General features: G+C 41.8%; 1 protein-coding gene across 2 annotated transcripts; it reads right to left on the bottom strand.

Moving 5' to 3' along the window:
* Positions 1–326: 326 nt before the first annotated feature.
* poc1bl (POC1 centriolar protein homolog B (Chlamydomonas), like) lies at positions 327–17,190 on the bottom strand. 2 transcript variants are annotated; one of them, XM_061742623.1, is made up of 11 exons: positions 17,036–17,190; positions 13,331–13,782; positions 10,282–10,451; positions 7,965–8,154; positions 7,673–7,858; positions 7,359–7,476; positions 5,641–5,817; positions 3,439–3,570; positions 3,070–3,180; positions 1,958–2,110; positions 327–1,851 (listed from the first exon to the last, which is right to left on the bottom strand). In XM_061742623.1, the coding sequence occupies exons 2-11, from the start codon at positions 13,714–13,716 to the stop codon at positions 1,720–1,722; spliced, it is 1,755 nt and encodes a 584-aa protein (XP_061598607.1). In that variant the 5' UTR covers positions 13,717–13,782; positions 17,036–17,190; the 3' UTR covers positions 327–1,719. The 2 variants fall into 2 exon arrangements, with proteins under 2 accessions (XP_061598607.1, XP_061598608.1); XM_061742624.1 differs by lacking the exon at positions 17,036–17,190 and having other exon boundaries at positions 10,282–10,395; positions 13,331–13,463.
* Between the last annotated feature and the right edge of the window lie 5,009 nt (positions 17,191–22,199).

Here is a 22,199-nt window from a genome sequence, read left to right as displayed (position 1 = left end):
ACTCACACTTATGAGTCTGCATGGTAACAGAAACAATTTCGAATAAAAAATACAGTTAATCTTCTAATGTTTAGTTGCAAACACTTTCACAGTCACGGTTAAAAACTACAAAATAAAACAACTCTTTACCTTGTCAAGAGTGGGTGCTGTTTGGTTTGCTGCCACTAGGTGGCGGTAAACAACTAAGAATAAAGCCAACTTTCAGGACGGCAGTGGTTGGGATCTGGATTCTGGTAGTTTCTTACTCATAATACCCTTTCTTTTAAAGATTAATGATATATTGTGTGCGTCATGAAAATAATACAAAAAATGACAACAAGTGCTTGCAGTTCTTTTTTTTTTAATCTCTCAAAAATCCCTAAAACTGTAATCTTCTTTTGACGCATCAATGCTACGTCAGTTCACCAACACATTAAGTGATCAACATCCCTTTTACATAATCAGTAGTTTTAGAGGGGTCTTACATTAGCAGTGCGCCCCTCTGGTCCCTTAAACCAAACATTATTTGCAAAGGTAACACAAAAACGGGAATAATTTTTCATATTTATCAGATGTGTCGACTGACGAGTATCAATATCTGATATTCATTAATGCAACGAACTGCAGAGACTAAACAACGCTCATGATTTAGTTCACCCAGACTTTTCAACAGCACTTAGACTGCATCTCCAGGTGCTAGTGGAACATGAGTGGGGATTTCACTGAAGCAGTTTGGATGAAGTTTCAAGTACAAATAAGATCAATTAAAACAAGGCACATAGGGTTTTGGTGACTTAATAGAATCAGGTTCATCATACCAGCGCTGTTTTACTGTTAGCAGTTGAAATAGTCTCAATAAAGTCAGCACCTACTGGCACATTTTCACGTTGGCAAAGACAGCTTTTGAGGATGACAGCTTTTTTTTTCAAAAGGCAGAGAGAGATGGATTTAGAGGCTACTATTAATTTTACACAGCAGTGAAAAATAGGCTACAACATTCCTGTCAACTCTCTGATCTCTCTGGGCCACAATGTGCCTCGTTCAAATGCTTAATATCTTCTTCAAGTCTTGTTCAGGCAGTAATCTACCACGAAACTGGCACCACAGGCGAAGGATAGAGCTGAGCAGCAGTGTAGTATGACCACAGCGCTCTCCCGCTACGCTTTCCTCTCACATGATGGAACATGTTAGGAAGTAACTGGTTCAGGCCAAAATATTACTACCCTTACATTCCTGGCACACTTTTCCTTAAGCAGCCGACTTTAAAAATTCTTTTGAAAAGTATACAAACAATCAAGAGGATTTAACAATAATATCAAACATGCATTGCACATAAAGGGAACATTCTGTCGTGCAATATGACGCTCATGACGCTCGTTAAAAAAAACAAACTGTCTACAACCTTTTCAAAGGCACTTTTTTTTTTCCATGTGCAGGACAGTCAAATGCAATGACATTTAGGTGTGCAATATGCTCCATTTTGGTTGCAGAGGCACTTGAAGGAAAGCAACAAATGCTGTCCTAAGAAGGACCGCCATATCGTGTGCATATAAAAACGTTCAATGGAGCTAATCACGTTTCATTCAAGTCTTTTTCTTGCTCGCTGTTCCCATTCAAATGGAGTGCAGACTCGGGGAGTGGAGGAAGTGAGAGCAGCGGAGAGAAGACCTCCTGCGTTGTAATTGCACCGTGGTCATGGAAGGTCACTTGAATTTTCTTGCTACATTTTTTTCCGCCTTCCTATCGCTCAAACTTCCACAGCTGGTTTTTGTCGCCAGGTTTACAGCGTCTCATCTGGGCGTCGGTGCGACCCTCCGTGGTGCGGTAGGCAGTCACGCACGTGTCCGAGTGAGGATGGTAAATGGTCCCGTCCTGAAAGGGTTGCAGGGAAAATTCTGGATTAGATTTCAAAGAAAAAATATCGACCTTGCAAGTTGCAGGATGAGGTGGTAGGTCAGCATGGGAGTAAACCACTCACACTTCTGAACTCCCAGATGATACTGGGAGGCTTGTTCTCCCAGTCACGGGGGCAGTGCCTCATCCCAATAGAGGCCTGTCCTTCGGTTACCTCGGCGCACAGCTCCGTCACGGAGTTGAAACGGATCTCCTTCTGAGAAGTGTATTCAAAGTACTGGAATAGAGCAGAAGAGAGACCCAGTTACGTGCATATTTTTCAATCCAGAAAACGCTTAAAATACACTTCACCAACATAAGCTCAATGTTGAAACTGTCTTTGAAAAGCGGTCCAACCGGGGGAGATAAAACACTGTTCCCTCTCTTTGAAATTCTTGCTGCATGTCTTTAATTAGAAAAACTTTGAAGAAGCAGCTGTAAATAGCCCACGTTGGCATTTATTTCCATTCTTTACTTTCTTCTGCTGACGGATCACCTCCTGGTTAAGCCAGTAATTGCACAGACCTCCTCTTCTCCCAGGGTGTCATGTAAAACAAACTGGCCCGGGACAAACCCGCAAAGGCTCCTCTGGGTATCCATTAAGCGGAAGACCAGGGTAATCAGTCTTCATACTTGCCCATCTTCACACGTCATACTTCCTCCATGCGTACCGAGGCCTGCAATGGCCATTTTTTCAATAAAAGCCTCGCTCTTGACCACGGCCTCAGCCTTTCCACTCGTTTACTCGAGCTGCTTCACTAATTCCACTTGCGAGGCTCATGTATCTTTTAAATGCAACTCGGTTCCTATTTGGGCCAGGGAGAGAGCGCGAGATGGATGCGGTGAAGGGACCTCAGGTTTTTTGTTACACAAGGGAGCTATTCAGACATTGATTTTCAGTAACAAACACATGGCGCTTTTTATGGCTAAGGGCACCTGATGCAATGAGAGGGAAGTTTTTTTTTTTTGAGTCCCATGTTAAATATAGATCCTCTAAGACAAACAATCTACTGCTTGCTCAGCCATTTATCCCTGGATTTGTCAAAAAAAAAATCATTTTTTATGATTTTTTTGGGGGGAATGCAATATCTTTTGGATGGAACAACAGATTGGTTTATTTTCCGGCTTAGCGGGAAGCATTGATCACCCACTGGGCCGTGAGAGAGGCGGAGAAGAATGCTGAAATGCATAACGCACCTGATTGCCTCCCTGGCCGTGGCAGCCAAACAGGGAAAGGTGGGCACCTGTGGGGTTGTGCTCCGGAGCGTTGTAATCAAGACACTCTGATTGTATCCCTGAGTTACGTACCTGCCGGGAGAAAAGTAATTATCAGCCACATTAAGGAGGTGGCACCGCGCACCGATTACTGCGAGGAATCTCTTTCTTCTTGGTTTTTACTCTTTCGAGCCGAGCCAGACCTTGAGACCACACACTGAATGAATTACGGGATCAGGGGGAACACATTTCTGCCTGTTGTGTGCTTTCTTTTTACACCGTCACACTCACTGGAGTAAATCTAACTTTCTTATGCTGAAGGGGAGTAAAAACAAACAAACAAACACTTACAGCTCCATGCCAGTCCTCCCTGTCCTCGGGTACGTGCAACTCAGGGTAGATGTTCCTCAGATACCAGTCGAAACTGTTGCATTTCAGCTTCTCTCTCAGCAGCAGGCGCTCTGAGATATCGCCATAGGTCTCCTGGAGACAGGACACAGCATTCAAATCACTGACAGGTCAAGGGGACAACAGGCTGTGGAGGACTGGGACACATGTGACAGCAAGTCCAATATTGAGACCGATGTGCTGGAAATAGGAAAAACAGTGGTGCGTAAAAGTGTTAGTGAACACTGTTATTGGTGCACTGTGTAGTGGATGTCATGAACAGGACAGCAAGTCTCAGTGTTGATCTCTGCTGCTTTCATTGAAAACAGACTGTATCAAACTCAGACTGGAAAAAAAACATGAAAAAGAAGTCGTGATGACTAGGGATGGGCGATATGGACTAAAAAATGTATCACGAGATGAGTGACGATAATTTCTGGCATTTATCCCAATAACGATAAAAATGACGATAAAAAAAAATACCAATTCAACTCCATCTTTTTAACTATAAATCTATCACCACATTCTGTCTTTGGAGCCCCCAAAACACTGCTCAAAAAGAATACTAAATCCTACTAAACTACACCAATTAAATTGAATTAATAAAAACCAATTAAATGAGTAACACCTGTACTGCAAAACTGTAATGACTCAAACTCCTCGCTCTCAGATCCGCCATGTTTGTTACACAAACACGTATCAACGGGAATTTATCCTTCTTTCTTTCTTTCTTTCTTTCTTTCTTTCTTTCTTTCTTTCTTTCTTTCTTTCTTTCTTTCTGGCTCCTTCCTTCCTTCCTTCCTTCCTTCCTTCCTTCCTTCCTTCCTTCCTTCCTTCCTTCCTTCCTTCCTTCCTTCCTTCCTTCCTTCCTTCCTTCCTTCCTTCATGTACGTTGTGCGTCGATTTAACGCAGAACCATTAATCCGGCTTTACACAAAAACGTCATCAACTGGAATTTATCGTTTTTACCGCGAGATGACAAATTCTTACCGTGGGGAATTTTTTTGACGGTAAATCGTGAACGGTAAAATTTCGCCCATTCCTAATCCTAGTGATGACAGGTAGTTACTCTTCCCCAAATTAACGTTACACAAATTATACAAAGCACCATCACAGCTTTTTACCTTTTGTTTTATTTGATCTCCTTTTCAGTGAAGTACACAGCTACTGAAGGTGCTAAAAGCAAAGCAAATAAAGTTGACAGGTCACGCCTGTTCTGATGAGAAAAGGAGGAACCCGGGCCATCCACTAAACGCCGAGGCTCAGAGCATTCAGAAAATGCTGTTTTCAATAACAGAGATGTCAGAGATGTTGCAATGCATCAAGTCCTTTAAGTGTGACCTTTGTAATGCAAGTGCTTCATTTAAACCAAACACGTATCATTAGAGCAAATATTGACATCCTGGACACGACGGCTGTGTCATACTCTCACAACTCCGCAACCGCAATCTAATTGATGCACTGAGGAACCGGGAACCAGGAGGTGTGCTTTACAGCCTGGGGTGTTAGAGTAGAGTACTGACACCTGCCTCCTCTGCCACGCCTGACGCTGCAACAGAAAACCAGCGTTTCAGGATCTGAATGTACAGAAAACGCTGGATTGCTACAGCTTCAACAACAATGAAAAACTAAGCGGTAAATAAGACTTGTTACCATTTAAAGCCTGGAGCTCTTAAAGCATTTGACTGAATAGCAACAGAGCATCTTCAGCTCCGTTTGAAGACAGCAGCATGGCAGCTTTGGAGCCTATAATCAGGTCTTCCAGTGCTGTGTTCAATGTCCCCCTGACCAGGTAATTTATTGTTTGATCAAAGATCCCCGGCATAAATAATGTACTTTTTCAGATCAGTGTAACTGAGCTGCATGAATCTTTAATAGCGCCCAACGCTGAGACCCGAGAGGCGCAGCAGACGTACCGACGCAAACCCCCGCCCGTGCATGCCCTCGCTGGACGCACGTACACTTAGCTGACCCGGTGAGGCAGACGGTGTGAGATCATGTGTTGACACCTCGACAGGTGAGTTATGTCACGTAACTTCAAGGGTAACCTGCTGGTCTCACACGAACACGGTGCCGGGAGGTGTAGCAGAGCATTGGCCTCTGGGCTTCAGGTTCAGCTCCCGTTCAACTGGCTAAACCAGATAAACCCCCACATTGATTTTCTACCTTCCTGGCCGGAGGATTCCTGTTGTAGAAGTGATGTTTGTAAGAGTCCATCCACACCTCCGCGGCTCGAACCGTATTCTGGAGGAAGTTGGGCCGCGCGTAGGGCGCCTTTTTGGGGAACACGTGGCCCACGTGAGAACAGGGATGAATCTCCAGACTCCCCCCACACTGCCACACCTGCGGGTGCAACAAAAAGAACAGCATAAAAACAACTTAATTCATAATAAATAGTGAATAACATTTCACCTGATGTTTCCTAACTGTTGGAAACGGTGAATTAACTGATACGCTGCCATATTTCCAATGATAGAACATAATCAGCAGCAGTGACACAGAAACAATGTGTTTCATGACACTTTAATTTAAGTCAGTTGACATCAACGCAGCAAGAAACGTCGGCCAAGTGGATGCAAGATAGTAGAATATGCATAGTTTCAGTCTTATTTCATGGGCGAGAGAGCGAGAGAGCGCAACCCCAGAGCTGACGGAGCAGTGACAGCCGCAGCTTGCAGGAAATGAGTTATCCATCATTATGATGAGAAGATAATTATAATGCTCAAAAAGTCAAGAAGGCAGTTGGTTTGTTGTTTTAGTGCAGTTAAAAATGCTAAAACATCAGCATTTATCAATAAATTCCCTGCTGCAGAGGTGACAGGATGGATGTGGTGGTGTGTGGCTGCGTTTGGTGCGCGGGTGATTCAAACAAGCCAAAACTCATCAGACAAGAATAGCGGTTTTCAGGGTGGAAGATCCTCACACTGCAAAAACTCAAAATCTTATCGGGAATATTTGTCTTATTTCTAGTTAAAATGTCTCATTTTTAGTCAAAAAAATCTCATTACACTTAAAACAAGAGTCATTACCAGAAAAATAACTTGTTATTTGACAATTTTCACCTGTTTCAAGTAAATTTTCACTTGAAATAAGTAGAAAAATCTGCCAGTGGGACAAGATTTATCTTCTCATTACAAGCAAAAAAATCTTGTTCCACTGGCAGATTTTTCTACTTATTTCAAGTGAAAATCTACTTGAAGCAGGTGAAAATTGTTGTTTTTTCCAGTGATGAGTCTTGTTTTAAGTTTTTTTTTACGAAAAAATTAGGCATTTTAACTAGAAATAAGACAAATATTCTTGTTAAGATTTTGAGTTTTTGCAGTGCAACCGGTCGGGTCAGTCACCTGAATAAAATGTGAGTCAGATGCGTCCCCCCCCCTGTGAAGACCAGACAAACCGGGCTTTGGTCTCAATTTACCAGTATAAGTTTAAGCACTTGAAGACTTGAAGACAAACTTGAAAATCAACTAATGTCGCATTTTCATCTCCACATACGTAACAGAGCACTTCAGGGTACAAATGATTCATCTCCACCAACAAAACCACACAACCTGAAAGGTAACATCGATATTACAAGGTATTAGTCAATATCAGTTTCAGTTGTCGGGCCGCTGTGATCTGACACTGATGCTTGTCACTCGAACACCAAGGACGCTGCTGCTGCTGCAAAGCTATTAGAGAGATGAATCAAGTCCTCACGCAACGGAAACATGCACTCTCTGGTAATCAACGAATCGATCATCAGCCTTTATCAAAAATGACAAACGAGATGGGTCAACAGATTGGTTTCTTCTTTAAAAGCTGCGCTCGGGTCTCATCTTGCTCAAAGGCACTGTGGAAGTTAAGCAGAGCTTTTATTTTCTCTGGTGGAAAACTGAACTCACCCTGAAAGAGAGCTCCAGGTTTTCTCCTCCCCACACCTCCATACCCATGTCATATGTGCCAAGGTACTCAAAGTAGGCTTTGCTCACGGCAAATAATCCCCCTGCCATGGTAGGAGACCTGAGGGGACACCAAGATAACAATCAGGCACCGCGTTGGGGCTTAATGAACTATCTGAATAATGTTTGTTGACGGTTATAAATTAGTAGTGAGTGGTCTATTTTGTTTTGAAAGCAGATCCCCACGTTGGGATGTGCCAATCTGATAAAGGGGTTCCTCATGCGAAGAGCCTTTGAAAAGGGCTGCCGCGCCGTACCTGATGGGGTCAATGCGAGACTTGCGCCTCTTGCGCTCCACTTCGGGGACGGAGTGCCACTGAAAGGTGAGTCTCCAGTCGAATCCCCCGATCATCGGCTCATCTGTTTGCATGTAAAACTCAAAGGTGTTCCAGTCGATGGTGTCGATCACCGGGCACACTATGGTACTGGCGTTCTCGGCGATCCTGAACACAAAAGCCAAAAGCATCGGATTCAGGTACAGCCCGCGTCTGCCTTACGTCCCCTCAACACTCTGGTCGGATCGGTGAGGTAATCGTGTGACTTGCTCACCTTTCCAGCAGCGGCTCAATCCAGCCAGGGACGCACTCGCAGTGGCAGTCCAGGAAGGTCAGAACGTCACCTGTGGCGTAGGTGGCGCCGATGAGGCGAGCGCGCACCAGCCCCTCCCTTTTGTTGGTCCGAATGAGACGCACGCGCTGCAGGTTACTGATGTATTCAGCCAGCTGCGTTTTCAGGTACACTGTTGGATAAAAATACACGTAGAGCCATTTACACATCACACACCTTCACTTCTTTCTATACTGAAGAATTTCCAAACTCTGTATTAACAGATTTATAAATAATAATGAGGGAAATGAGTCTACTGTAAGTTCAAGCTGGCTTTATTGATTTTTTAGCCTTATCACTAGGGCTGGGGATCGTTTCAAATGTCAAGAATCGATTCGATTCCGATTCTTAAGATTCAGAATCGATTGAGCTTATGCATGAATTATATGATTGTAGTTATGCAAAATATTACTACTAGTATTATATTGAGATTAAACAGCAAGTATTGGCAGCTAATGATGCTGTAAGGACCAATCAGCTCCCAGAATGCTGATAGAACTGCTTTCAGAAACATCGTGTGGATCAGAATTACCAAACAGATCCAGGACAGCAAACAGAGACGGATGAAATCGGTTTTATTTTTTCCCACATTCCGTTTTTATTTGTTCAATTTTCGGTCTATTTTGGGTTTGAATTTTTGAGCATTTGGTTTTTAGCATTTTTTGCAAATGTAACCCCAAGACAGTATATAAAGTAATGAAATATAGACAATTTATGCAATTATAACCTAACACTTTTATTTAATTTAATAGTTTTTATACCTTTAAACATATTTAAAGGCAAAAACATGGCACCAGTTATTCTCGTGTCCAACAAAACATTCCTTTTTTGGGGATAAACAAAAAAATAACCAAAAGTTGTAATGCAATGATGAAAAAAAAAACATAAATAAATAAATTTAAAAAAAAAAAAAAAAAATGTAAAAACGATCTTTAGACATATTAATCGATTTTTAGGAATTAATATGAGAATCGATTTAGAATTTGGAAATCGATTTTTTTCAACGCAGGCCTACTTATCACAACAAGAGACATCTTCTTCCTATTACAAGCAAGTTACTCAAAAGATGTATCTGCTTTCAAATGAAGGAAACATGACTGCAAACACCGTCACTGGCATTGGGCTAGATTCACGCATCTTAGATTCAACTGCTATTTGTGGTCTGGTAACTTGATCTAACTGGCCATCCCGGTTTATTACACGTCTACGGTTCAGGTCGATTTACATGAATCAAAAACAGATTTACACAGCGATTTACACGTCTTATACTCCCAACCATCTAACCTCTGACGTCTGATGTTTGAGGTGTAACAGACAAATGAGGTGCAAGCCAGGCTTGGTATGCTGGGCGCTGTTCAACTGGCTGGGAAGCACGTTTAAAAAAAAAAAAAAAAAAAAGCTGCCAGTCCTCCAACCTCAGTCCGTCCGCGGTAACCCTTCTGCTTCGGGAGCGGCATGTCTCGCATTCCTCTTGGAAACAGTGGTTAGAGGAGAGGGAGTGATGTCACAGCAGCGCGCCGCTCTCTGAACTCACCATTATGGTGTAATGTCTCGGACAGACACAGCGAAGACTGTGTGGCTCCTCATTCTAATTCATGCTAAGCATGCAGGCGTCAAGCTACTCCTGGATGCAATTTCTGAAAAGCATCAAGCTGAAAACCCAGTGAAAGAAACATTATAAATATATATATATAATAGCGCTCCGGAGGTCAGCAATGTTTGTGCTCACAGATGCTGTATCAGAAATGAGACGAATGCTAACCCTTCCTTTGTCTCGTTGTTGTGGGCATAAGGGGCAAAAAAGAGAGAGGGAGAGAGAAAGGAATAAAAAATAAATATTTGAGCAAGCATGAAACCTAAGAATGAGGCAAGCAGAGGCCGGCGCGGAGACGTGCCAGACATAAAACAAATAACTCATTTTTCAATACCCACTGCTCATTCTTATTACAGATGTGAGTCCTAACTTGCTTCAGAAGATGTTTTTCTAATTGATATCAAAGTATATCCAGAGGCATTCACCGTTCACCCTTCAACATATTCTTATACAGTATACTGTATATATCTATATAGACTTCTGTAGTCTATATATATATTTTTTTTTAAACTCACTGTTTGTGAGAAAATCAAAAGCACACATCTGAGGTTTGTCTCACTGGCACTCTTGTTTGTTTGTGCCTTAAAGGACCTAATCCTGGGAGTTTTTCTTGCACAAATACACCATTGAGAAGGAAAAAAAAAGTTTTATTGCAGACTGTCAAACCTCGGTCGCTGTAGTCATCAATAAGGATGATCTCTCTCAACAGGATGGCGGGCGTGGTCTCCAGCACGCTGTGAATAGTCCTCAGCAGCGTGGACAGGGCCTCGTTGTAGAAGGCTATGATCACAGAGGTGGTAGGTAAATGTCGGTAGTCAAACTTCTTATTCCGGCATCTGAGGTATGTGTGTGTGTGTTTATGTGGGTTGAGGGAGAGACAGAGTTGACATAAGCATTAGTATACATGTTAAGTACATATTTACAGAGAAAAACGACACTCTAAATGAACCTGCGCAAGTTGGAGCTTTCTCTCTCTCGCGCTTTTTTTTTGTCTTAAAAGGCCTTGAAGCCTTAGCTTCAAATACAGCAGGAGGAGATGTCTGGTCTTAATCCATATGGCCTTCATTAAAACAATAACGAGTTGCAGAAAAAAATTGATGGGGGTGGAGGGGCCATCACACCAGCGAGCAACATACCGCAGTAGCGCTCCGGGAGAGAGCACAGAGACGCGAGCAAACAGAGATGAAAGCAGCAATAAAAAAATAAAAAACAGGACAGAGGCTGCATTGATTAAACTAAATGAAGATTAAAAAAGGAATAAGCTGATACTAAAAACTTCAAAGCATTTGAAAAGAATAAGAGATTTGATTGTAAGACAAGAAATTCAGTTCACTTTACTTGATAAAAAAGCATGTTGAAAAGGGGAAAGTAGTGTCTGGTACAAAATGCAATGCACTGGAATCGGATGTGATTATATTTTTAGCTGAAGCCGACGAGAGAATCCGTCAGCTTCTTCAGACCAAAATGACTTCACACGTTAAACCCTCCCATGAAAGCCCGCTTACATCACTATCTGCTCGAAACAACTGTGCCTTGTTATCGTTTCAGCCACTCCTGTGACTTCTGCCGCCACTGCTGCCAGTTGATGCAGCGAGTTTGCAAAAGCAAACACCGTAACGACATTAATCAAACACAATGCCGCCCTGGTTAAATGCATAAAATACCGATAATACGGTCGGGAGCCAGGGAATTCTGACTTCCCAGTTCAGATGGAGCGTCGAGGGAATGAAGATTTATTTACAGTGCGGTTTCTAAGATCCGCCGATCGCTGCTAGGAACACCGTAAAAATACAGATATGACTGTTAAAACAGATAAAAGAAAAATGCCATGCAGAAGGGTGAGCGGAGTTTGAGACCAGGGCCATTTATCCACATCAACCTTTTGCAACTGAAGTTTAAAAAGTGCAGACTGGAAATGACTGCGTTTTTTTTGTGTTTAATCATCATCATTAAGATAATTCCGTGTGCAACTGTGTCTTTCCATGTCCACTTAGTAATTGCTATTCTTCTGCTTTCTCTTTGCTCAGTCCTTCAAATTATGGGTCATTTAAAAAAAATAAAACTAAGCATTCGAATAAGCGATCAAAACAAATCTACCCTTCATTCTTTTTCTTTTTTGTTAAAGCTTGATCATTTCTGTAAATTGTCTTTTTTTAGCAGATCACTTGTGAATTGGTAATACTGACAAGGTGAGAAAAATATGAATAAAGTGGTGCAGTAAGTGTAATTTGAGCAGTTTTAGTCGGGAGCACCAGTCCTACGCTAACAGGCCAGGTCCGGACAAACCTCAGTGTGAGACGAGAGAGCCTTGAAAAAGCCTGTGTGAAGTCTATAAATGTTTTTAAAGTAACAGTCCAACGATCAAGTACATCTGAAGGAGCTGCTTCCGGAGGATCGGGGCTCAGTTTTCTCTCACAGCAGAGGATGGAGGCCTGAGGTGTCAGACGTGGAATGAAGAATAACAGGAGCCAGAATTACCGAGACAAGCTCGCACCCTGCCTACACAGCTCCAGACGATGACACCGCTGAAAGTGCGCTGGAATCAATAGTAATGCCCCACCAGAACACACTTCCAGTCTTTCTCCATCTTTCAAAGGATCTTCATCAACAAAGCTGCAGTTTCAACATGAGGCATGAAAGGAGCCTGTCAGATTAAGCTTATGTAATTAAATAATAACAATGAACATATATAGGCATTGAATGAACACAGAAGGAACTAATGAATGTGCTTACAGCACTATGGGGCCTAAAACCGAACAGAAACTGCACCCCATTTCTGACAGGCTGCCAGCAGGAAGAGAAATTCAACTTCCATTCACAAACATCCTGGTTTGTGTGATATTGGCCCATGTCGCCTGGCGATAACTCACTACATGCACCCACTGGTGAAACCTGCTCTTTTTCAATATATAACTCCGCTGACATATCATCTAAAAACGGCCGTTTATCTGTCAAAACACTATAATGTTCTGAGGAAACGTGCCACGTCTCCTCTGAGTCACGCCAGGCGTACAAGTGCAATGCAGAAAAACTGGTCAAAGCAGGAAAACAATAAAACACACCTGTTTAAAGGTCACTCAGGCGTCAAGGCCTGTATTTCATCACGTTTCTCCAGTGAATGCATATATGTCTGATAAGGTCTGATAAGGCTCTCTTTGAATGAGGACGGGTTGTGTCTTCACTCTCACAGACTGATGAAGAGATCAAAGTATTGGTATGTCTTCCGCTGTGCGAGGAGCGTCATGTTTTACCACTGAGAACGACATAAAGTATCTTAGGAACATGGTTCTTGAATGTAGTGACGGGTCCAGCTTGAACGTGTTTGTCGTTTACTGGTGCACCCCAGGGCATATAAAGCTTTACACAATGGAAATGAATGGTTGTTCCACGAGACATCTGGGTGTGATTAGAATGGGAGCCAGTAAAGGATAAGGCAAACGAGGAAGGGGAAACTACTAATAAAAGACTTCACAGACTGCGTTTCATCACATGTGCCGAGCTGAGAATAGCTGTCGCTCTATTCAGGCGCTGAGCTGCTTTCACCACCTTCTAAGCCACACCGACGTCGCTTAAGCCTCCCAACTTGGTTTTCTATTGTCGGTGGAGAACTGGATTTCCGTTAAAGTGCTCACACGCTTGGCACCGGGTCGGCTCCAGAACATATTCAAGGCTTTATTTTGGTTAGAAACTCAAAAAAAAAAACAAACGCACTCACTCATTCATCCTGTTGTCTTGGATGTGCCGGTGGAGGGAAATTTTGTCACTGACGAAGATGTTGATAGCGTAGCGCTCCACGGCTTCTTGCTCCTGCTTCTTTTCGTCGGGGCTGAGGTTGAGGTGAGTGGCCCGACCCATCTCCCCCGCCGCATTGCTGTCCGGTGCCGGTTTGACGTAGACGGGCCTGGCCAGCTGTCCATCCGTCCCACTCTCGTCCAGAGACAGCCTCCCCACCAGAACACTGCGCTCTCCATCTTCTTCCTGCGCCGAGGAAGACGAGGGGAAAGAAGAGCGCGCCAGCAGAAGATAGCCCAGCCACAGCAGCCACAGCAAGAACCCGGCCTTGGCCAGCACGCCTAGTTTTCGAGAACAGCGCCCCCTCATGATGGAGAGCACCACGGAGGCACCGTGACGGGCCGAGCCTCAGCATGCCCCGCGGCACACACACATCTGCAAGAAAGATACAGAAAATTAGGGCTGGGGATCGATTCAAATGTCAAGAATCGATTCGATTCCGATTCTTAAGATTCAGAATCGATTATTAAGATTTGATTCGATCCGATTCGATTCGATTCCGATATTGATTTGGGATAGTGTTATTAAAACTGTTTTTGGAGCTGTTGCATGAATTATATGACTGTAGTTATGCAAAATATTACTACTAGTATTATATTGAGATTAAACAGCAAGTATTGGCAGCTAATGATGCTGTAAGGACCAATCAGCTCCCAGAATGCTGATAGAACTGCTTTCAGAAACATCGTGGGTCAGAATTATCAAACAGATCCAGGGCAGCAAACAGAGACGGATGAAATCGGTTTTATTTTTTCCCACATTCCGTTTTTATTTGTTCCATTTTCGGCCTATTTTGGTTTTTAATTTTTGAGCATTTGGTTTTTAGCATTTTTTGCAAATGTAACCCCAAGACAGTATATAAAGTAATAAAATATAGACAATTTATGCAATTATAACCTAACACTTTAATGTTTTCATACCTTTAAACATATTTAAAGGCAAAAACTTGGCACCAGTTATTCCAACAAAACATTCCTTTTTTGGGGATAAACAAAAAAATAACCAAAAGTTGTAATGTAATGATGAAAAAATAAAAAACCTACCGGTAAATTAAAAAAAAATAAATAAATAAAAATAAAAAAAATCGATCTTTAGACATATGAATCGATTTTTAGGAATTAATATGAGAATCGATTTAGAATTGGGAAATCGATTTTTTCAACACAGGCCTACAGAAAATGAATAGAAACGTGCTTTAAAGGACTATTGCATGTCTAAAACACACCACAGAGGTGGCGATACAGTTAGTCCCTCAAAGACAGCACTAATTATATCTGTTAATTATTAAACAAAACCATCGGGGATGAGATTTTATGCAGAAAGAAGTTATGTACAAATAAACGCAGCTATCCATCTGAACACCTGCACAGAGAAAGATTGCATCTGCTCATACCAGCAGCACTCAACACCGGCATCATAAATGTAACAGCATGCTCAGGGCTGCATTAAGATGCTCATTAAATACGAACCGCACAGATGCAAGAGGCTAAATTATGACTGTGAATCCAGCGACGTGCTTAATAAATCGAACCTGTAATACACTCACGTGGCAGACACTGTTTGTTTGCCCGATGAACATCATTACAGCGATGCTTCACAGTGAATCTTTTTTTTTTTTTTTTTTTAAAGAAGCGTGTAATCCAAACTGTGCTTGTGTTTTTCACAGTTTTTTATAGATCACATGAGGTTTCTAATCACCTCATTCACAGTTCACTTGCAGCTTCCCTTCAGGGTTTATTCAAACTCATCTCATCTGCAGCACCGCTGAGACGACATCAAAGTATTTTGTGAAAAACCTGTCTTTTCCTCCTTAAATCTAACACCTCTAGACACAAATTAACTATCCTCTGGGTCAAGCTGAATGAATACATGATGCTTTTTTCTTTAAACAGTGGTGATATTTAAAAAGTCTGGTCTAAGCAACACTTATGTTGAAATTTGGATTTAGTGAAAAAAGAGGACTAAAACAGGACTCCTTATTTTATTCTCTCCTGTTGAGCCAAAAATATTTGCAGGTAGATAAATCCCCATTTGCTTGTTAAAAAAGGCGGATTAGTCCGAGTTTACAGATACACAAAGACAGCGCGGTAGACGTTCGTGTCTGACAGAAGAGCTTAACATGAGAAAGTCTAAAAGAGTCCTGCACTAAAAACAGACCACTTAGCTCTGTTGATACTGAACTCGGTGTAATCACATAATTGTGTTGCATTAATATTACAGCAGGGTGCTATTTACAGTTGCGTCAGCCACTGCCAGACAGGCTTAGTGGCAACACTCATGTGCACACACGCCAAACACTGCTTCCCCTTTGTCACACCAGAACCCGGCGATGGTTATTTCCTTCTTCCAATGAGGAAAAAGTTCATTCTGGCAACAGTTTGTCTGCATTTGGTCTCAGAGGAAAAGAAAAGAAAAAGTGAGACAGAAAATCTGCAGGACTGGTAAATGAAAATCTATCAAACTATGACACAAAGTCAAACTGTGAGTCCTTGAAGGGAGCAGCACAGCCTTTTCACTCCAATCTGGGCTCTGGCCAGAGAACTCTGGACTCCTGAGGTTTCAAAATGGAGACGCCTGCAGACAAAACCCTCTTTTATTGGCTGTCCATCACACCTTCCACCCTCTCTGAATCCGATAGCCATGGTGGGGAGCTTTTTGGAAGGAGCAGGAGGAGACAGAGAACTGAGACGCAGCTTTAATCCTGACCCACTTTTTTATTTGATTAAGTGAGTATGCAACATTAACAAGTAATTGCGGTCTAGCATTTATTTGTTCCCCAGAGCTGCAACCTCCTGCACAAATTTCACCCCTGATGCTGATGGGGAACGATGTCTTGATGATTAAGGTTATGTTTGTGCAGAAGATGCATGCCATATGACACATGTTACAGTCCCAGTTTCTCTTCTCCTTGGCCAGAGAGGAATGCACTGCGTTGCAGCACACGCTTCATTTGCTTGCCAGCCAGACATGAGAGGACAGATAGCTGTTAAAGGGTGTTGTATCCAAGAAGCACCAGCGGAACAGGTTGCACAAACAAAAGAAAAGCAAGTCTCCCACAATCACCTGATGTTTTTCCTTTAACTTCTAGGAGACCTATTTGTCCTGGCAACTCTTTCCCTCTAACTTTTGCTTTTAAAATCTCCCACACATGGTCTCTTATTACCTCTTTAATTGCTCCAACTCTGACCTTGAACTATCTTTTGCTTCAGGTTTAAGAGGAGTTTGGAGGGACTGAGTAAGACCCCAGCACATGTGCGGTCCAGCTCAGCAACAGGTCTCCAGAGGGGTGCAAATAAATCAGTTTTGGGGGGATTGTAATGTTAGTAGACAGAGGGAGAGGCTCTCAAATAAAAGATGATCGCTGCACCAAGGCGGAAGCATATCGGCAAATCTTAACTTCCCGAAATCAGCCACTGGGAGCAGTTTATTATCTGTTATTACTCATCTACAGATACCGCTCAACTACGTTTGACTTCAAACACTGTAAAGCGGCCAGCCATATAAATCTGACGTCGTTCAAATTAAACCTATAGGTGAACACAGCGAGTGTGACAACTGGAAAAAGTATCCCAAACGCTGTTTAAAGTAAAATAAAAAAACAACGCAAAGTGAAGTGGAGTGAGTTTACCTTCTCGGCCAGTTACATGTCTCAAAGTTAGTTGGAGGAGAGGCTGCGGAGCGTCAGCCCGGCTGGTCGTGTCCAGTGAACCCCTGGTTGCAGATGTCAGCAGAGCCACATCCTCTCTCCTCCCGCGGCTCGGGCTGCTCGCTGCTGCTGCGGAGCCGGCAGGCTGGCGGCTTCCGGCCAGCCCTTTCACAATAAAACCACCGCACTCTTTATCGGCCTGCACGTGTTGAACGATAAAATTAGATTTAAAGGCAGTACTCGAGTTGTAAAAAAAAAAAAAAAAAAAAATCAGGGGGGATGGTGGATTTTATCATATGGGGACAGATAATTTGTGCTGATTACAAATAATATAATATATTACAAATAATAGCACTGACCAAAACAGCTGCATAAATACTGCAGGAATGACATAGCAGCAGTTAAATGCAGCCTTCGGTAAGCTTTAAATATCCACTGGGCTTACATCAAATACATCAAAACACAAAAATAAAAAACAGTTTTCTGAACTTATCAATATGATTCTGTGCTTCACAGGATAAGTAAAATGGATCACTGCAAAAACTCAAAATCTTAACAAGAATATTTGTCTTATTTCTAGTTAAAATGTCTCCTTTTTAGTCAAAAAAAATCTCATTACACTTAAAACAAGACTCATCACTGGAAAAAACAACAATTTTCACCTGTTTCAAGTAGATTTTCACTTCAAATAAGTTTGAAATACATTTTTTTGCTTGTAATGAGAAGATAAATCTAGTCCCACTGGCAGATTTTTCTACTTATTTCAAGTGAAAATGTACTTGAAACAGGTGAAAATTGTCAAATAAGTTATTTTTCTGGTGTTATTTTTCTGGTGATGACTCTAAATGTTGAAATAGCAGTAATACCACATTCATTGATGAAATGACATAAGGGATGGAAAGGGGGGATGGCAGTTTTACAGGCGGGATGATTTTGACCGTTTTTATTTCAGGGGGGGATGCCATCCCCCCTCATCCCCCCTCAACTCCAGTACTGTTTAAAGGGAACCTATTATGGCATCTAATACCTATTTTAAACAGGCCTTGAATGTCTTAAAAACAAGCTTTTGATTGTTTTTGCTAAATAAATCAAAAATTCAGCCTCTGAGCCATGTCTTTATCTTCCCAGTTTCTAACCTCATTATTTATGCGGGATTCTGAGTGGGCGGGGAGGCTATGATAATGAGGCATGTGCTGATTGGCTGCCTGAATGACGCGATTAGGGTTGCTAAACGTCCCTTGGAAAACGGAATCGTCCCGTATTTATAAACTAAAGTACGCGTCCCGTATTACTGTGAGAGTCAAAAAATAGTCATAAAATGCCAATGGAAAATGGCATTGAGCTGTTGAGTTCATAAGTTATTTTTTTCTGTTTTACTACAAGTGTAGCCTACAGTCATGGCCTTTGAGGCACAAATATGTTTACAAGTTTTTCTACAGACTTTCTGTTTGCACTTTTGTTATTGCACTAAACATGTGCGCTATTACAGGATGGATGTTCTGCTTTCTTTCTATTGTTTCATATTCATTTATCCAATTTTAAGTTAAGCAGCGACAAAATCAATTCCTTTGCTTTATTTTCTATTGGACTGTCCTAACTGGCTGCGACTGACGCAGCACTACGCAGTGCGACGCGGCGCGCCGTTTTAAGCTGAACATTTGTCGGTCGCCCTGCTTCTATTTTCTTCCTGTCGCTCGCGTTGAAAGCCGGTTGAAAGCGCTGTAGGAAACAGTGATGGATGATGGCCAGTTAGTTGAAATGAGAAGTTATCTCTATGATACTTCCTCATTTCACTACAAAAACCTCAATAAAGTGGCAGCTGGGCGGAGGGAGATGGACAGAGAGCGTCCAATGTCACGCAGTGCAAAGCGATAGTCGGACGCTCGCATGCAGTTAGGACACGGTGTTTAGTTGTGGGCGTGGTTTGCATTTTGGTTACGTAGCGAAAGTGTGCAGAATCTGAACGGCTCGTAGAAGTCACATCACACTGGACGGCTCATCCGGGCGGCTGTACAGACACTGCAGAATTTGGTTGCTTTCCACCTTCTCTGAGTTGGCAGGCTGAGGGGAGACCACTTTATATATGTTAAAGCAAGAAAAAACGTGTTTTTCATAATAGGTCCCCTTTAATTAGAAGTATCAGCCTCGTGAGTCTTGCACGTGGTCATCCGCATATTTTTGGGTTGTTTTGTGCCAAATTTGACCATATCACTAAGACGTTTTTAATGCATTTTTTTCCCTCGCTGTTTTATCAAAACATTCTCTGCATTCATTTGGTGTCACACACATTGACCATGAACTCCATACATCCAGACCCGGATTACCCCTGGTTCCCCAGGGTGACCACACTTGAAGTGCCCCCCTCCTCCCACATTTTATGGTAAAAAAAGGGAAATTTACTATGGTTATAAAGACCATAGATTTACATGAATGTATTGCTGAAGCACATGTTCAACACTCATACTACAAATAAATGTAAGACAAGCGACCAACTAAGAGTAACACCACAGATAGACATGAGTCTACAAACGCCATACTACACTGATGCTCCATCCAGAATGCAACTCACATGCCAATGTAACACCACATGTTAACTATCATCATTTCCATCATATATGGCCTGTCTGAGGACTACATGCAAAACTATTACAGCATATGACTAAACAATCAAACATGCCTACTGAATGAGCTGATGTGAAGGTAGGGAACAGCACATTAATAAAATAGCAATGTGTATGCTGTTAGATCTAGGGTTAAGTTGTTAAGGCATTGACTCAAATGCAATTATTATATTATTATTTTCATGTATTTTTATTATATCATTGGTTACTGCTGTACCTGTTTGCTCCTTTTCCAGCAAATATGTAGAGAAAATAACAAAATATGACATATACTGTATGGTCCAGTTAGTCATTTGATTTGGTGCCCCCTCATTGGTGCCCCTGGGCGCTCGCCTGGTTCAGTACATGGATAATCTGGCCTAGCATACATCACCGTTTGCATTTTCATCTACCCTTTTTGCTTTGGACATTTTACAAGTACTTTTTGTTTTATTTTCTTTTTTAAAAGTTGAGTTCCATGACATTATGCATTTTGCATGGTTTTAGTCAAGAATATGGGTGATTTTGTCTTTTTTTGGCTCTTTCTGGCCTATATTCATCACTTTTTTTGGTTGTTTTTGTGGTCATTTCTGAAAAAAAGAGCAAACCTCCGCCCATCTTTACATATATTGTATGTCTGAAAAAGCAATTGCCCCTGTTCCAACTTTTTTGATATCCATTATTTTACATGAAGTTGCAAAACATTTCAGTGTCGGCATCTGAATTGTTGTTTTTGTTCCTTTGTAAATGAAATATGGGTTTTTGAGATTTGCAAAGCATTGCATTTAACACAGCACACAGCCAACTTACACTCACACACACACACACACACACACACACACACACACACACACACACACACACACACACACACACACACACACACACACACACACACACACACACACACACACACACACACACACACGAACACAATTCTCCTAAATACTCCTAAATTGTGGCTAATGCAGTGTGAGGTGGAAGCGTGGTAGCTGTTGCCTTTGGCTATGTTTGCTAGGATGCTTTAAGTGTTTTCAGTTAATTATTCAAACACTCAGCAGTCCATGCAGAAAGTCAGAGTATTTTTGAATATCTTTTTAGCACATTTTTCTTTCAGTCTAAAGTGAAGAAAAGTCTCAGACATTAAATCATTTTAAAGACATTAACGTGCCCATGAAAATAATGCCTCGTTAGTGATGCTTTATGAGCACAAGATAGACTTTTCATAATGTGACTAAAATATGTTTTACTTCAGTGAAAGTTTTGTAGAAAGAATAAACCTTTATTGACAGATGATAAATTATACACTGCTGTTCTTGCAGCTCATAAGGATCCATCCATCTATCTATCTATGTATGTATTTATGTCTGTCTGTCTGTTTCATAAAAAAAAGGGTGCAGGCAATACTAATTTATTTGCGAGAGAGAGAGAGAGAGAGAGAGAGAGAGAGAGAGAGAGAGAGAGAGAGAGAGAGAGAGAGCGAGCTGTAAAACCTGTAAAGTGATTTTAAAATTCAGACAACATGGCTCAACTCAGCCTCAAGTAAGAAATAATGTGACAGCATAAGAGAATTATGTGATAAATTCCACACATGTATTCTTGCTTGTAAGATCAGAAGCCTATATTTGAATGATATGTGAGAGGCTGGTGTGTGTTAGCGTGAGTTTGAGATTTTTTTACACTTAGAGCATCAAATATTTAACTTAAAGAGTGTGGTAAGATCGTGGGTGGATTTAAAGTTGCAGATGGTTTTGCAACTAGCCTTTATATTTACATAAATGCTGGAAGGGCTCATTCAAACCCTATACCATTGGGTAACACACACACACACACACACACACACACACACACACACACACACACACACACACACACACACACACACACACACACACACACACACACACACAGAGCTATTCCCTGTGTGTGTTTGCCAATATAGGCTTGGTTTGTTGTTTCATAGTCTCTAGGTCCTGCTCAGGCCGGACCAAGCTTGCCTGGAGTTTGCAATGCGCCAGAGGAGCCTGTTGTTAGGCAGACACCTGCACTACTTGGTAACATGCCAATGTCTTTTATCCCTCAGTCGCTCTCTTTTTCCTTCCCCCCTACCAACTTGAAACCAATAGACATCTTTTACTGTGAGGGTGATGTCAAATCCAGGTCTCAGAAGGGTAACATTTACCATCCCAGGGATCTGGGGCTTTCGCAGCAACAAGGAGGGCTTACACTTCACTGTTTCCCTTTATTCAACATTCGTTTGGTCGATTTAATCTGCTCTCTTCACGCTTCAATACACAAGTAGTGACAAAATCACTTTTATCAATCTAGAATAATTCATAAACTGTAATAGGATATAATAATGTTACATATGTTATAACAGTCAAGTGTGAGGAGACTGCTAATTTCCACCTTAAACCTCCATTGGCACAATATTTAGGAAATAGCAAAAATTGACTAAAAAACTTAGCAAAATACAGTATTTTCATGAGAATTTACTGAAATCCAAAGTCACTGTTATTTTCAACTAGCTGTATAGGCCCTTGAGT

The sequence above is a fragment of the Cololabis saira genome, chromosome 15, assembly GCF_033807715.1.
Source record: "Cololabis saira isolate AMF1-May2022 chromosome 15, fColSai1.1, whole genome shotgun sequence".
NCBI classification, from domain to species: domain Eukaryota; kingdom Metazoa; phylum Chordata; class Actinopteri; order Beloniformes; family Belonidae; genus Cololabis; species Cololabis saira.
The sequence above is the reverse complement of the archived record's forward strand: the minus strand, read 5'-3'. Positions and strand labels throughout refer to the sequence as shown.

Bases quoted from the DNA above. Each gene is read 5' to 3' on its own strand.
- poc1bl (XM_061742623.1), bottom strand. From the start codon at position 13,716: ATGAGGGGGCGCTGTTCTCGAAAACTAGGCGTGCTGGCCAAGGCCGGG. The intron at 7,859-7,964 runs GTGAGCAAGTCA...TTTTGTGTTCAG, and splicing joins ATTGAGCCGCTGCTGGAAAG to GATCGCCGAGAACGCCAGTA. The intron at 3,571-5,640 runs GTAGAAAATCAA...TCCTGTCTCCAG, and splicing joins GGAATCCTCCGGCCAGGAAG to GAGACCTATGGCGATATCTC.